Raw genomic sequence first — 17834 nt, 5'->3', positions numbered from 1 at the left:
GTCCTTCAGCTCCCATTACCATGGTATGCCAAATTTTAATTATTATCCTAAAAAATGTGTATGTTTAACCTACCTTCTGTTGTAATTGGTAAAGAAATCTCCATGCAAGCAGCAGACTGTGCTTTTCGAAATGGTGGTCTCCCAGGCCCCCAGCGATTTACTTTTGAAACATCAGCACTAGAAAGACGCTTTCCAGAGCTGCAACTATGAGAAGTTGGACTTGTGCAGTGTCCATTTACATGATCTGTACCAAGAAAAGAAGGCAGCATAAGTATCATAATTAAACCTTAATATAAAAAAATCCAAGTGCATAGATTAATAAATGAAAAAGTGACAATTCTTTATGTTCATAATATATAAACATGGCTAAGTCCTTACTATCTTAAAATTTAGTCACAATTTCAGTAGTTAGCCAAAAATCTCAGGTATTAAATATAAAATTATTTTAAAAATTTGACTCATTAACATAATTTAATATTCTATATCCTTATTATGTATTCTACCATTTAATGGCAATACAAATTTGTTATAGTAATAAATTTTCTTTTGATTAATTTAAATAAAACACCTATTTATGTAAGTTTTGGAAGGAGTTCAAGTGCTTGTAGATTAAATTACAGGATGGAAGCATCTCACTGTGTGCAGTTGAGAATGGTACTTGAGAATATTCACTCAAGGTCAATCCAAGATGGTGGAAGAATAAGTGGAAGCTACACTAACCTTTTCTAAGGACCAATCTGGAATTACAACTAAATTGTACAGAAATCATCCTGAACAAACAACTGAACCTAGCTGGAAAGAAGCCTTATAACCATGGACAGACAGAAGAAACCATTTCACCACAATGTGACTGGTAGGGAGTGCAGAGGAGGCATGAGAGGGCAGGCTGGACTCCCACAGGTAGCACTTCACCACAGGTGAAGTTCTGGAAGGATACTTAGTGGTGTGGGGGTTCTCCCTAAGAAGTGTGGGGTCTAAACCACAAACTTTGCTCCCCACCAACAGTACCAGAGCCAGAGAGAAACCCAGATAACATCCAGCTGTGAAAAGCAGCAGGGTTTTTATCTGCAAAGGAGAGATGACTAGAGATGCAGAGAGCCTCTTATGGACCAACACAAAATTTCATTTGCAGCCATTTACCCTGGGCTCAGGCAGAGGGAGAGCAGCATGGACTAGAGACATTTGAGGAGAGTCTGGGGCTGGGTGCTCTAGGGAAATAACGGAAGGATCAGCTACCAGGATCCCTATGCTGAATCACTCCTCATACTGTGGGAGCCATCTTTTCTTTGGCACAGCACTCCTCTTGAAGTGGCATCAGCCTGAGGGGAAGCAATAGCCCTACCTATAGGAATTACTCTGGCCTACCCTGTGGTGCTTAAGCTGGACTGCTAATTACAGCTTGACGACTAAAGAGTTTAACTTCCAAGGTAAAAAATACAAAGAAGCAGCCAAAAAGGGAAGACAAAGAAACAGACCCCCAAATGAAAGAACAAGAGAATTCTCTAGAAGAACAAGATGAAATGGAGGCAAGCGATTTATCAGAGAGTTTAAAATAAGGATTGTAAGGATATTCAACAGCATGAAAAAAGATATAGAGGCCATAAAAAAAGACTAGTCAGAAATAAAGAATGCAATATCTGAGATAAATAATACACTAGAAGGAATAAACAGCAGGTTAGATGAAGCAGAGGACTGAATCAGTGTTTCGGAAGACAAGGTAAAAAAAAAAACAAAACACCCAGTCAGAGCAATGAAGAAAAAAAAAATTTAAAAAAATGAGGAGATCTTAAGACAAATAAAAAAAAAAATTCATCTAAAAAAAAAGTAACAACATCCACATCATGGGAATACCAGAAAGAGAAGAGAGTTAGCAAAAGATTGAGGACCTATTTTAAGAAATAATGATGGAAATCTTCCCTAATCTGGTGAAGGGAAAAGATATAGAAGACCAGGAAACTCAGAGTCCCAAACAAATTGGACCAAAGAGGCCTATACTGTGACACATCATAATTAAATGACAAAGCTTAAAAAGAAGGAGAGAATCCTAAAAGCCACAAGAGAAAAACAGGTAGTTACATACAAGAAAGCACCAATTAGATTGTTATCTGATTTCTCAACAGAAACATTTCAGGCCAGAAGGGAATGGTGTGAAATATTCAAGGTGATGAAAAGCAAGGACCTACAATTAAAGCTACTTTACCCAGCAAAGCTATCACTTAAAATTGAAGGAGAGATAAGGAGCTTCCCAGACAAGAAAAACTTCTAAAGGAGTTTGTTAACTCTAAATCAGTACTGAAACAAATGTTAAAGGGCTTGCTTTAAGAAGAACAAGGGAAAAAAAGAGAAAGAAAAAAAAAGAGGAAAACAGTCTAACAATAAAATGGCACTACATATATGTCTATCAATAATCATCTTAAATATAAATAGGTAAATACTCTGACCTAAAAATATAGGGTAGCTGAATGGATAAAAAAGCAAGGCCCCTATAAATGCTGCCTCCAAGAGTCCCATCTCAGATCAAAAGATACACACAAGCTAAAAGTAAAGGGTTGGAAAAAGATATTTCATGTAAATAGAAGAGAAAAAAAGCAATGGTAGCAGTATTTATATCCAACAAAATAGAATTTAAAACCAAGGCTGTCGTAAGGGACAAAGAAGTACACTACATCCTGATAAAGGGAAGAGTCCAACAAGAGGCTATACCCTCGTAAACATTCACACACCCCACATAGGAGCACCTAAATATGTGAAGGAAATCTTGATGGATATAAAGGGAGAGATCAACAGAATTGTAGTCATAGTTGGGGATTTTAATACCCTATTGACTTCAGTGGATAGATCTTTCAGGCAGAATCAACAAGGAGACAGCGATCTTCAATAACACTCTAGATCAAATGGATATAATTGATATCTCCAGAGCATTTCAGCCCAAAGCAGCACAATATACATACTTTTCAAGTGCACATGGAATGTTTCCTAGGATAGACCACCTGGTAGGACACAAAACAAATCTCAATAAATTTAAGAAGCTTAAAATCATATCAAGCATCTTCTTTAACCATGATGCTATGAAACTAGAAGTCAATCACAAGAACACTGAAAAACATGAAAAGACATGGAAGCTAAGTAACATGTTATTAAATAATGAATGGGTTAACAACAAGATCAAGGAAGAAATCAAAAGATACCTTGAAACAAATGAAAATGAGGATACAACAATCCAAAATCTATGGGACTCTGAAAAAGCAATCCTAAGGGAGATATTCATAGCCTAACAGGCCTGTCTCAAAAAAACAAGAAAAATCTCAAACAATCTAACTACACACTTAAAGGAACTTTAAAAAGAAAAACAAACAAAGCCCAAAGTGAGTAGAAGGAAGGAAATAATAAACTTCAGAGCAGAAATAAATGAAATAAAGTCTAAAAAATGATACAAAAGATTAATGAACTCAAGAGTTGTTTTTTGAAAAGATAAAGAAGATTGACAAACCATTAATCAAACTGATCAAGAAAAAAAGAGAAAGGGCCCATATAATTAAAATCAGATATGAATGAAAAGAAATAACAACTGACACCAAAAAAAACAAAGGATTGCAAGTAAATATTATGAACAATCATATACCAAAAGATAGACAGCCTGGAGAAAATGGATAAATTCCTAAATATCAAATCTTCTAAAAATAAATTAGGAATAATTAAGAAATCTGAGTAGTCAGATTACACCCATTAAAAGTGAAGCAATAAAAATAAAAAATAAAAACTCCCAACAAACAAATGCCCTGAACCAGATGGCTTCACAGGTGAATTCATCGATTATTCTAAGAATATCTAACACCTCTCCTTAAACTATTTAGTAGAATTCAAGAGGAAAGAAGCCTCCCAAACTCATTTTATGAGGCCAGTTTCATCCTAATTCCAAAGCCAGATGAAAATACTGCAAGAAAAGAAAATTATAGGCCAATATCCCTGGTGAACATAGACACTAAAATCCTCAACAATATATTAACAAACTTAATACAGGAGGTGCATGTAAAAGATTGTGCCCTATGATCAAATGGGATTTATTCTGGTAATCACAAAAACTAAAAGGAGGATAAAAATGACATGGTCAATAGATACAGAAAAAGCTTTTGATAAAATCCAGCACCCATTTATGATCAAACTCTCAGCAAAGTGGGAATAGAAAGAATATGCCTAAACATAATAAAGGCATATATGACAAACCCACTGCCAGGATCATACTCAATAGGCAAAAACTACAAGCATTCCCCTTAAGATCAAGAATATGACAGGGATGTCAGCTACCACCTCTCTTATTTGATTTAGTACTGGAAATTCTAGTCACAGAAATCAGAAAAGAAGAAGAAATGAAAGGCATCCAAAGTGGAAAGAAAGAAGTAAAACTGTCTTTATTTGCAGATGATGTGATACTGTACATAGAGAACACTAAGGATTCCACCAGAAACTAGTAGAACAGATAAATAAATTCAACAAAGTAGCAGGATACAAAATTAATATTCAGAAAACAGATACAGTTTATATGCAAATAATGAACTAACAGAAAGGGATATTGGGATAACAACCCCATTCAAAATTGCTCCAAAAAGAATAAAATACCTGAAAATAAACCTAACCAAGGACGTGAAAGATTTGTACACAGAAAATTATAAGAAACTGAAGAAGACACAAGTGAAACACATACTATGCTCATGGATAGAAAAAATTAACATCATTAAAATGTCTATATTATCCAAAGGAATCTATAGATTCAGTGCAATTCCTATCAAGATTCCAGTGACATATTTCACAGAAGTAGACCAAATATTTCAAAAAGTTATATGGAACTACAAAAGGCCCCACACAGCAATAGCAATCCTGAGAAAGAACAAAGTTGGAGGAATCATGCTATCTAATATCAAACTATACTTCAAGGCCGTAGTAATCAAAACAGCTTGGTACTGGCATAGAAACAGGCACATAGCTCAGTGAAATAAAAGAGAGTGCCCTGAAATAAACCGGCCCCTTTATAGTCAATTAATATTCAACAGAGTAAGCAAGCTCATTTAATAGGCTAATGATAGTTTATTCAATAAATGGTGTTGGGAAAATTGGACAGATATATGCAGAAAGATGAAACTAGACCACCTCTTATACCACACACAAGATTAAATTGAAAATGGATCACAGACTTAAATGTTAGATCTGAAACCATAAAAATAGTAGAAGAAAACAGGCAGCAAAACCATGGATATTGCTCATGAAAGTTTTTTTATCAGCTATATCTCCCCAGGCAAGGACAACAAAAGAAAAAATAGGGAACAACAGTAGAGTAGATAAAACTGAGAATCAAATCAGTGATTTGGGACATAAAGAAGCAAAAAACAATCAATCAGAACAACAAGAAGCAAAGAGGATCCAAAAAAACCAAAAAGATAGTATAAGCAGCCTGTGGTACAACTTTAAGCAATACAACATTTGCCTCATTGAAGTACCAGAAACAGAAGAGAAAGAGCAAGAAATTGGAAATCTATCTAAAAAAATAATGAAAGAAAACTTCCCTAATTTGATGAAGGAAAGAGACATGCAAGCCCAGGAAGCACAGAGAGTCCCAAACAAGATAGATGCAAAGAGGCCCACCCCAAAACACATCATAATTTAATGCCAAAAGTTAAAGATAAAGAGATAGGACTATGGGTGTGGGAGAATGGGTGAGAGGTGAGGGGCTTAAGAAGTACAAGTAGGTAGTTACATAATAGCTGTGGGGATGTACAGTATAGGAAAGGGAGTAGCCAAAGAACTTACATGCATAACCCATGGACATGAACAAGGGTCAGGAGATTGCCTGAGGGAGTGGGGAGTGCTGAGTGGAGGGGGGCAAAGGGGGAAAACAGGGATAACTGTAATAGCACAATAAATCAAATGTAATTTTAAAAATAGAGTATTCTCAGAATCTAAACATAAGTGCTCTATCTTGCTATATTTTTATAGGTATATAGTGTACTAATACCATGGGATAAAGCTGTGAATACTCCAAGGTCTTGAAAATTTTTTATTTATTATATTAAGGAATATAGTTCTTGCCATTTCCAAAATTTCCATTTCAAGTGATTAAACATCACTGGTAGATCTCAATTGAGAACAGGTGATTTATTAAAGTGACATTCTGAATTTGTACATCTCATGAGGCCAGAATAATTACAAAATATCCCCCACCTTAATCAAATGAGACTGTATTGGGATATAAAATAAATGCTTTTGCTTACAACAAATAAACAAATAGGACTTCATCAAACTAAAAAGGTTCTGCACATCAAAGGAAAACATCAACAAAATAAAGAAAACCCACAGAATGAGAGGACATATTCATGGGTACATCTGATAGGGGGTTAATATCCAAAATTTATAAAGTACTTATAAAATTCAACATTAAAAATACAACCCAATTAAAAAATGGGCAAAGGACCTGAATGGACACTTCTTCAAAGGGGACATACAGATGACCAATAGACATATGAAAAGATGCTCAATTTCACTAATCATCAGAGAAATGCAAATAAAAACCACAATGAGATACCAACTCACACCTGTCAGAATGGCCATCAACAATAAATCAACAATTAGGTGAGGATGTAGAGAAAGGAGAACCTTTTTGCACTGTTGGTGGGAATGCAGACAGGTTCAGCTACTATGGAAAGTAGTGTGAAGATACATCAAGAAATTAAAAATGGGACTTCTGCCAAGATGGAGGCATAGATGGAAGTACTGTACCTTCTCGCACAACCAAGTTTAAAGATGACAAAGTTTTAGTAACAAAAAATGCAGCCAAAACGCAGAAAATTGAACTACAGAAGTCCAACAACAACGAACCATTCAGCCAGACCTGTAAGAGGGGCAGAGCCAGCAGCATAGTGGGTTCGGGCAGAAAAGATCCCCCGACCCAGGTGCGGGTGGCCGTTGGTGGATCCCAGAAATGGGGTAGCAATGGGTGGACTCAGTGAGGGCACAAGGCGGCAGGCTGACCTCGGTCACACATTCGCATGCAGATAAACCAGGGAAGGAGTGAGCAGTGAGACAGACCTTGCAGGTCCCAACAGCGGGAAGTAGCACAGGGGACTGCTATTGCCCCCTCTGACCCCGCCCCCACATACAGCATCACAAACCAGTGACCTGGGTGGTCCTGCCCTGGTGAACACCTAAGGCTCCTCTCCTCATTTGTAACAGGTGCGAACAGACCAAAACATGGCTCAAGAACAACTCAGAACCCCAGAGCCGATAACTCTAAGCGACCAAGAAATAGTCAAACTTTCAGATGTACAGTTCAAAACACTGGTGATCAGGATGCTCACAGAACTGGTTGATTTTAGTCACGAATTAGAGGAACATATGAAGGCTAAACTAATTGAAATTAATGGAAATGCACAGGAAACCAATAGTGATGGAAAGGAAACTGGGAATCAAATCAAGGGAGTGGACCAGAAGAAGGAAAAAGATGGCCAAACAGAAAAATATGAAGAAACAAGAATTCAAAAAAATGAGGAGAGGCTTAGGAATCTCTGGGACATCTGTAAACGTTCCAACATCTGACTTATAGGGGTACCAGAAGGGGAAGAGGAACAGTCACGAGTGGAAAACTTATTTGAACAAATAATATAGGAGAACTTCCCCAATCTGGCAAAGGAAATAGACTTCCAGGAAATCCAGGAAGCTCAGAGAGTCCCAAAGAAGGTGGACCCAAGAAGGAACACACCAAGGCACATCATCATTATATTAGCCAAGACTCAAATGAAGGAGAGAATCCTAGAAGCAGCAAGAGATAAGGGGACAGTCACCTACAAAGGAGTTCCCATCAGACTGTCAGCTGATTTCTCAAAAGAGACCTTACAGGCAAGAAGAGGCTGGAAAGAAGTATTCCAAGTCATGAAATCCAAAGACCTACATCCAAGATTGCTCTATCCAGCAAAGCTTTGATTTAGAATGGAAGGACAGATAAAGTGCTTCTCAGATAAGATCAAATTCAAGGAGTTCATCATCACCAAGCCCTTATTATATGAAATGTTAAAGGGACTTATTGAAGAAAAAGAAGATAAAAAAGATGAACAGTGAAAGGACAGCAAACTCACAGTTATTAACAACCACGCCTAAAACAAAAGCAGTCTAAGAGGACAGCTAGATCAGGAGCAGAACCATAGAAATGAAGATCACATGGAGGGTTAGCAACAGGGGAGTGGGAGAAGGATAAGAGGGAAGAAGGTACAGAAAATAAGTAGCAGAGATGGTAGATAGAAAATAGGAGGAGGGTAAGAATAATAGGGGAAATATAGAATCTAAAGAACTTGGGACACATGTTCATTTACTAAAGGGGGATAATGGTGGGGGAGGGGTGTGCAGGGTGGAGGGGAATGAAGGGGGGAAATAGAACTGTAATGGCAATCAATAAAATATATTTTTAAAAAAGAAATTAAAAATGGATGTGCCTTCTGACTGAGCCATCCCTCTTCTGGAAATATACCTGAAGGAACCCATAACACTAATTCAAAAGAAAATAAGCATCCCCATGTTTATTGTGGCATTACTTTTTTAATATATTTTTTATTCTATTGATTATGCCATTACAGTTGTTCTATTCCCCCCTTCACTCCCCTGCACCCTGCCCACCCCCCCCCCACCATTATCCCCCTTTAGTAAATGAACGTGTCCCAAGTTCTTTAGATTCTATATTTCCCCTATTATTCTTACCCTCCCCCTATCTATTTTCTATCTACCATCTATGCTACTTATTTTCTGTATCTTCTTCCCTCTTATCCTTCTCCCACTCCCCTGTTGCTAATCCTCCATGTGATCTTCATTTCTATGGTTCTGCTCCTGATCTAGCTGTCCTCTTAGTTTGCTTTTGTTTTAGGTGTGGATGTTAATAACTGTGAGTTTGCTGTCCTTTCACTGTTCATTTTTTTTTAACTTCTTTTTCTTAGACAAGTCCCTTTAACATTTCATATAATAAGGGCTTGGTGATCGATGAACTCCTTGAATTTGATCTTATCTGAGAAGCACTTTATCTGTCCTTCCATTCTAAATCAAAGCTTTGCTGGATAGAGCAATCTTGGTTGTAGGTCTTTGGATTTCATGACTTGGAATACTTCTTTCCAGCCTCTTCTTGCCTGTAAGGTCTCTTTTGAGAAATCAGCTGACAGTCTGATGGGAACTCCTTTGTAGGTGACTGTCCCCTTATCTCTTGCTGCTTCTAGGATTCTCTCCTTCATTTGAGTCTTGGCTAATATAATGATGATGTGCCTTGGTGTGTTCCTTCTTGGGTCCACCTTCTTTGGGACTCTCTGAGCTTCCTGGATTTCCTGGAAGTCTATTTCCTTTGCCAGAATGGAGAAGTTCTCTTTTATTATTTGTTCATATAAGGTTTCCACTCGTGACTGTTCCTCTTCCCCTTTTGGTACTCCTATAATTTGGATGTTGGAGCGTTTAAAGATGTTCTGGAGGTTCCTAAGCCTCTCCTCAATTTTTTGAATTCTTGTTTCTTTATATTTTTCTGTTTGGTCACTTTTTCCTTCCTTGATTTGAGTCCCAGTTTCCTTTCCATTACTTTTGGTTTCCTGTGCATTTCCATTCATTTAAATTAGTTTAGCCTTCATTTGTTCCTCTAATTTGTGACTAAAATCAACCAGTTCTGTGAGCATACTGATCACCAGTGTTTTGAACTGTGCATCTGAAAGTTTAGCTATTTTTTCATCACTTAGATTTATTGGCTCTGGGGCTCTGAGTTGTTCTTGAGCTATGTTTTGATCTGTTTGTGCCTGTTAAATATGAGGAGAGGAGCCTTTAGTGTTTACCAGGGCGGGCCACCCAGGTCACTGGTTTGTGATGCTGTATGTGGGGGCGGGTCACAGAGGGAGCAATGGTGCTTCTCTCCGCTCACCTGGTCCGCCTCACCACTTGCCCTCACCTGTTTATCTGAGCACAAATGTGCGAGCCCGCTGCCCTGCACTGAGGCCTGTGTGGTCTGTCTCAATGCTCGTCTCTTCACTGTTTTATGTGTGCGCGAATGCGCCACCGCAGACAGACAGCCGTGCCTTCCCTGGGTCTGCCCATAGCTACCCCACACCTGGGATCCTTGCCCTCAGCTGCCTGTGAGCCGCCTGGGTTGGGAGATCTTTTTTGTCTGACCCGCTCTGCTGCTGGCTTCGCCCCTCTCACCGGTTTAGCTGAGCGGTTCGTTATTTTTGGACTCCGTATTTATTGATTTTCTGTGGTTTGGTTGCATTTGTTGTTGTTAAAACTTTGTTGTTTTTCGATTTGGTTGTGTGAGGAAGCAAAGTGTTTCCACCTACGCCTCCATCTTGGTGGAAGTCCTCTGCAGCATTCCTTACAATCACCAAAATATGGATGCAGCCCAAGTGTCCATCAATAGATAAGCAGATAAACCAACTGTGGGACATTTACACGATGGAATTCTATCTGGGCATAAAAGAGAAAATTTTACCCTTTGCCACAGAATGCATAGAACCTGGAGAGCATTATGTTAAGTGAAATAAGCCAGTGAGAGAAAGACAAATGCCACATGATTTCACTCATATGTGGAATCTAATAAAGAAACTGAACTAACAAGCAAAACAGAGACAGACTCATAGATGGAGAGCAGATGGCAGCTAGTGGCAGGATGGAGCAAAAAGGACTCACAGATATGGAGAACAGTGTGGTGATTGCTGGGGATAGGGAAGTTAAGGGGACTAAATGATAATGGAAAAAATACAATTATAATTAAATTAGAAAAAAAATACCAGAATGTTCACTCTAGAGCTAGACTCCCTGGGCTCAAATTCAAATTCTACTAGTTTTACAAATTATTGAATTTGTTTATGCTTTGTTTTCCTTTTCTGTAAATTGGGAATATTATTATCTACCTTGTGGAGTTTTTGTGATAATAGATGTAACATGTACGAATACTTTCTGGTATGTGGTAAACTCTTAACAAAAATTATTATTGTCATTGTTGTTTTAGAGTATTAAAAATGCCCATTTCTAAGACAAACAATATTGTTTATTTAAAGTGTGCAAATTTAGCTCTGTTTTGATATAATTAAAAACTTGGAAATACATGTACAAAAGTGTCTCATTTTTCTTAGTGCTAAACATAAATATTTAAACTATCATTTCATAGTTCTGCAATATTCAGAGTGCATTTATATGTTCTTGTTTGGTCATTCAAAGTACAGTAGCATTCAATGGGGAGTTCATGTCTAGTATCCATATTGGACATGGGTCACTGGCACTCAGTGTCCACTCCATTACAGCCTTTCTGTATTGTACTTTGATAAGATCATACATTTCCTAGATTCCCTTGTAGCTCTTGCAAAAATGAAAATTAGGTTTCATTATTTAAATGCACTAGTGCATTACCCTTTTTTTAAAAATGAGTTAACATGTATTGAATATTTTAAATACCAGGCATTTTATATACATTATTCATTTAATCTTTAAAACCACCCTGCAAGGTATTTGCTTTATTATCCTGACTTTAGAGATAAGGAAACTAAAACTCAGGGAAAAAAGATTCAGAAAATTATCCAAATTACATAAGTAGTATTCATGGAGGGAGGATTCTAATCATAATTTTCTCATTGTCTTATGCTTAAAAACTGGGATACAAGCTCACATAAATTATTTGGTAGGGTTTAGAAATGGCTTGTGTAATGCATATTGAGATCCAAACCCTTTAGAGCCAGTCATCTTCCATACTAACACATATCTCAGAAATCCCAGACTTCCCAGTTGGAAAGGCAGAAATATCCCAGTAAGAGTAAACCATGGGGAGGCTGAAGTCAAGAGCTCTACCCCTTCTTCAGTATCACATGTAGTCTGATAAATAGAAAGCACTCTGAGGGCAACAGCTGGTACTAACAAGGACTTAGAATGAATTAGAAAATGACAACTACTTTGGAGATACAAATTGCAAAAATAAGCCCCTCTCTGAATACAGAGAAGGGGCCCTTTCCTCAGATGCGATGCTTTGTTTTGTGGCTCACTGCTTGTCCTGAGAAATGTGAGGACTCCCAATCTTCTTAGCCAGGTACAAGAATATATGGTAAAGCCCTGGGAACAGTAAAATATGTTTACTTGGCTAGAACTCCTTGCACCTGCTAAGCCAAAGTTGCTGCCTAGCTATTACCAACTCCTGATGGCTGTCTCATGTGAATATTCATTTCAGCTCATAACAGGGAAAAATCATTAGATTCTCAACATGCTAGTCTCCCCACCACCATGACCCCCCAGCCTGATTCCGTTATGTAGAGACCACATTTTTCTCGGGTTCTCAGGTTTGACTCCCAAGGTCTAGCTTACATTACCATATATGGGCAGCCCAGGGATTTTGGCCTTGTACTTCTGTTTTCAATAGGGCTGACTGACTTAAAAGATTCCTCCCTCCCTCTCTCCCTCCTTCCCTCCCTTCCTTCCTTCCTTAAGATTTTGTTTATTTATCTTTAGAGGGGAAGGGAAGGAAGGAAGGAGAGAAATATCAATGTAAGGTTGCCTCTCATGCATCCCCTGCTGAGAACTGGCCTGCAACCCAGGCATGTGCCCTGACTGGGAATCGAACTGCGATCCTTTGGTTCATGGGCCTGTGCTCAATCCACTGAGCTACACCAGCCAGGGCAAAGATTTATTTTTGTACTTAAAATTTTAAAATATTTTTACCATGCTAAATATTCAAGATAGATATAAATTACTACAAAGCATTTATTAAAAAAATGTCTATAGCCCGACACAGTCATTCTGGAGGTTTATGATAAAGAAGCAATGCTAAGTATAAAAGAAATACAAAACCACTATAATTAAATTTTCATTGTAGTTTTATTCTTATAGATAAAAGTTACATGCCAACTATCATTTAAAATTGAACATAAAATTTTAGGTAAATTGTGGTAATAATCACATAACAGTATGATAACCTTTAAAAATGTCTCTGAAATGCTAAATAAATTGAAACATAAAATATCTATGATGTGTTTCGGTTAGCTCTTGTTCCATAAAAAACCACTACAAATGTAACTGATGTCAGTAACAATCATTTGACTATGTTCACAGATTCTGTGGGCCATGATTTAAGTAGGCAAAGAAAAGGTGGGGATATTATATCCATGATGTCTGGGGCCTTAGTTGAAACTACTCGAATGGCTGGAGGATTGGAATTCTTTGGAGGCTTCTTTACTCACATGCCTGGGCTAGTGACCCAAAGACTGAGTTCAGATGGGACTGTCAAGTGTGGCTTCTTCAGGACGCTTGGATTTCCTCATAGTGTGGTGACCTTTTAGAGCTTTGAAAGTCTGGCAATTAATTTGAAAGTGGAATGGAAGCCATACTTCCATTGCTTTAGTGTTACTGCAATGGAGGCTTTATTTTCTTCTGTTTTGTTTTGAAAGCACCTTCCAGTGTCCAGTCACAAGCTTTTTGTATATGAAGAGATGGTTGTAGTAAATTCCTGATCTTGTAACAATATGCTCTTTGGTTCAACAATTGATTGGCAGCAGTCTTCTGATTCTTTGCTTCTAACAGTAAAGTGCCTGCTCTCCTGATATCTGTTTGGTGGCCTTATTCTGAAAGTTATAGGTGAAGCTTAGGAGTTTATTTCTCCAGTCTTTCAGTGATCTGATAAGCATTTAGTTTCCTGTATGAAATTACTTTCAGCATTAACAAAACCAGAATGGTTTCCATTTTCTAGAACTGCTCCCTGATTACAAGGGTGCTAAAGCATGGTTGTGGAGCTCTGCACCAAGAAGAGAAAGTTCAACATTGTAAAAGATTCAATTGTAAAACAATTGAATATTAAAGCAGAAGGGAAACTGTTATTCTTTATTTCACAGAGAGATTCCCAAATTTAAAAAATTTACAAGCTAATTCTATTGTGTCTTTAAATCAAGATTTAATGTATTTTTGAGTAAAAAATTTTTATTTTTTAATCTTTTTAACTTTATTTTTATTATTGACACATTTTTTAAAAGAACATTTAATCTCACAAAGAAAAATTGTGCAGATTAGGATAATTTAGAGTCAATAAACCATGTAGGTTTTTCTTCTCTGTTTTTGTTAGTATTCTAGTCAAAGGTTAAGAAGGGCAAATCACTTCTTTATTATACTACCATTCTAACCTGGAGGTTTAATATTTCTAATCATTACTATGACAGAATCCAATTCTGAATCTTAGTTAATAAGTTTCTATCTGACTGACCCCCCATAACTCCTAAATAACAAAATATTTGGATATTACCCCTCCATTTTTAAATGATGCAACCATACTAGACTAATCCAATGTTGTAAAGAAATAAACACTTTTTTAAAGTTTTACCTACCAGTCCTGTTTTTTCATTTTATTTTTAAATTATTGAACACAAAAATAAAGAAGTTGCGTAAAGTTTTTGTCTGGAAAAGAAAATACATAAATCCTCTAAAATATTCACAGTTATACCTAAAATGATGAATTGGGTCTGCTATCATTCATAAGTAAGTTAGTGTTTTACTGCAAAAATAAGTATTTCTTAAAATGTCAACCTATTGTAAAAAAATTAAGAAATAAGCCAAATGCATTAAAAACAACACCCTTATTTGCATTCCACATTATTTAGATTTAGGGTCCTTTAGGATTTGAAAAATCTTAGAAATCACCTAGTTTATCCTCTAATACAATGCTCTTATTAGTCCTGCCTCTATTCTTTGTTTTAATATATTTTATTGATTATGCTACTGTAGGTGTGCCATCTCTTTCTCCCATTTATTCCCTCTACCCTGCATCCCCTCCCACCAGCATTCCCCTTAGTTCATGTCCATGGGTCATATGTATAAATTCTTTGGTTTCTCCATTTTCCCATATTCTTCTTAACCTCCCCCTATTTTGTACCTACCATTTATGCTTCCTATTCCTTGTACCTTTTCCCCCATTCTCCACCCCGCTTGTTAATAACCCTCCATGTGATCTCTATTTCTGTGATTCTATTCCTATTCTGGTTGTTTCCTTAGTTTATTTTTGTTTTTTATTTTTTAGGTTTGGTAGTTGATAGTTATGAGTTTGTTGTCATTTTGTTTGTACTTGTGATCTTCTTTTTCTTAGATAAGTCCCCTTAACATTTCATGTGACAAGGGCTTGGTGATGATGAACTCCTTTAACTTAATCTTATCTGGGAAGCACTTTATCTGCCCTTCCATTCTAAATGATAGCTTTGCTGGATAGAGTAATCTTGGATGTAGGTCCTTGCCTTTCATGACTTCGAATACTCCTTCTTTACAGTCCCTCCTTGCTTGAAAATTTTTGTTTGAGGATATCAGCTGATAGTCTTATGCACAGGTGGCAAACACAAGGCCCCCGGGCTGGAAATCTGGCCCTCCACCTTGTTTCGTCAGCACTGGCACCTTGTTTCTACCCAGCGACAGCACTGAGCTCCTTGCCCCTAGTTAAGGAGTAGTTACATTTATACAGTCCTAAAATTACATTTGGCCCTTTGAAGGCAACCACGAAGCTAATGTAGCCCCAGGTAAAAATGAGTTTGACACCCCTGGTTTATGGGAACTGCATTGTAGGTAAGTCTCTCCTTTTCTCTTGCTGCTTTTAAGATTTTTTACTTATCTTTAATCTTGGGTAATTTAATTATTATGTGCCTTGGTGTATACTTTCTTGAGTCCAACTGTTTTGGCACTCTCTGAGCTTCCTGGACTTCCTGGAAGTCTATTTCCTTTGCCAGACTGGGGAAGCTCTCCTTCAATGCATTTTCAATTAAGTTTTCATTTTTTTGCTTTTGCTCTTCTCCTTCTGGCACCCCTGTGATTTGGATGTTAGAAAGTTAAAGTTGTCCCAGGGGTTCTGAAGCCTCTCCTCATTTTTTTGAATTCTTGTTTCTTCATTCTGTTCTGGTTGAATGTTTATTTCTTCCTTGTGTTCCAAACCATTGAGTCCTGGTTTCCTTCCCTTCACTCTTGGTTCCCTGTATATTCTCCTTTGTTTCACTTTGCATAGTCTTCACTTTTTCCTCTATTTTGTGACCATACTCAACCAATTTTGTGAGCATCATGATTACCAGTGTTTTGAACTGTACTTCTGATAGGTTGGCTATCTCTTCATTGCTTAGTTGTATTTTTTCTATAGCTTTGATCTATTCTTTCATTTAGGCCATATTTTTTTTTGTCTTGGTGTCATGGTAAAGGGTGGAGCCTTAGGTATTCATTAGGGTGGGGCAATGCACATCAATGTCTTCTGGTGCTGTATGTGGGGGTGTGGTCCAAGTGGAACAATGCCACTTGCTCAGTTCTTGGACAACTTTCAGTCACTTCCCCTGTTTCCCAGAAGTAAATTGGGCCCATCTGGTGCTGATTCCTGGGTGGGTGGGTTTGTGTATGTTTTAGGTCCCTGTGGGTCTCTCCAACAAACTCTCCTGTGAAGCTGGGAGTTTCTCCCACTGCTGCAATTCCCACAGATTTTTACAGCCAAAGGTTTTGAGGCTTTATTTCCCTGTTTCGGAACCCCATGTTGTGTGGTCTGTCTTGCTCCCCAGTTTTTCCTCCTGGTTTATCTGCATGCAAATGTGGGTTCACCTGCTCCACCAGCCACCTTATCCAGTCCACTGGCTGCTACCTCACCCACCTCAGTCCTCTAAACACTGCCTTGCTGGCAATCCTCTCCTTTCCAGTTGCCCATCCCCACCCCTCCTATAGGTCTAGATGAAATGTTTCCCATTTAAGTCCTTGGTTGTCAGACTTCCAAACAGTTCAATTTTCTGTCAGTTCTGGTATTTTGTTTTTAAATTTATTGTCCTGTTGGTTGTGCAAGGAGGCAAAGTATATGCCTCTATCTTGGCTGGAAGTTCTCCATTTTCTCTCCTTTTTTTTCCCTTAGTCTAGGTAAAGGTTTGTCAGTTTGTTGATTTTTTAAAGAACCAATTTTTTATTTTGTTAATTATTGGTTTTTTATTCTATTTTGTTTTTCTTCTCTCTAATCCTTCTGTTAGCTTTGGGTTAATTTGCTCTTTTCTAGTTTGTTACAGTGTAGAGTTAGGTTATTGATTTAATTTTCTTTTTAATATAGGCATTTACAGTTATAAATTTTGATTTTTGTTTTAATATATCTGAATTCCTCTTGTGATTTCCTCTTTGTCCCACTGGTAGTTTAAAAGTGCTGTTTAAATTTTAAATTTTGTGAATTTTCCAGTAAACTTCTGATTTCTAGTTCATTCCATTATAGTTAGAGAGAATACTGTGTGATTTAAACTTTTACAATTTATTGAAATTTATTTTGTGTCTTAAAAACATGTTCTATTCTGGAGACTGTTCCATGTACACTGAGAAGACTATGCATTCTACTCTTGTCAAGAGTACTGTATATATGTCTTTAAGGCTGGTTGGTTTTTAGTGTCACTCAAGTCTTTTCTTTCCTTTTTGATTTCCCATCTAGACTTTCTATTCATTAACGAAAGCAGGCTACTGATGTCTCTAACTGTTACAGTAGAAATGTCTAATTCTCTTTTCTGTTTTGTCAATGTTTGCTTCATATATTTTTGGGTTCTGCTGTTTGGTACATATTTGTTTATAATTCTTATATCTTCTCACCAAATTGACCCTTTCATCAATATGTAATGTTGTTCTTTGTCTATTGTAATAGCTTTTTTTTCTCAAAGTATACTTTGTTTGATATTAATATTGCTACCCACGCTGCCCTTGGTTACATTTTGCATGTAGTATCTTATGCCATCCTTTTAATTTCAACCTATTTGTATATTTTGATCCAAAATGAGTTTCTGGTAGACAACATACATTTGGATTTGTATTCTTAGTCTATTCTTCCAACA

General features: G+C 37.2%; 1 protein-coding gene across 3 annotated transcripts in view; it reads right to left on the bottom strand.

Moving 5' to 3' along the window:
• The window catches only part of STXBP5L (syntaxin binding protein 5L), a 348094-nt gene that overhangs the window by 29152 nt on the left and 301108 nt on the right, over positions 1-17834 (bottom strand). For all 3 annotated transcript variants that reach the window (XM_053663152.1, XM_053663154.1, XM_053663153.1), the window contains one exon: positions 74-244. In XM_053663152.1, the coding sequence (XP_053519127.1) occupies positions 74-244 (171 nt within the window). The remainder of the gene's footprint in view (positions 1-73; positions 245-17834) is intronic.

This window comes from Artibeus jamaicensis, unplaced genomic scaffold (genome assembly GCF_021234435.1).
Source record: "Artibeus jamaicensis isolate MK-2021 breed Jamaican fruit bat unplaced genomic scaffold, CSHL_Jam_final contig_3126, whole genome shotgun sequence".
In the NCBI taxonomy this organism is placed as follows: domain Eukaryota; kingdom Metazoa; phylum Chordata; class Mammalia; order Chiroptera; family Phyllostomidae; genus Artibeus; species Artibeus jamaicensis.
The sequence above is the reverse complement of the archived record's forward strand: the minus strand, read 5'-3'. Positions and strand labels throughout refer to the sequence as shown.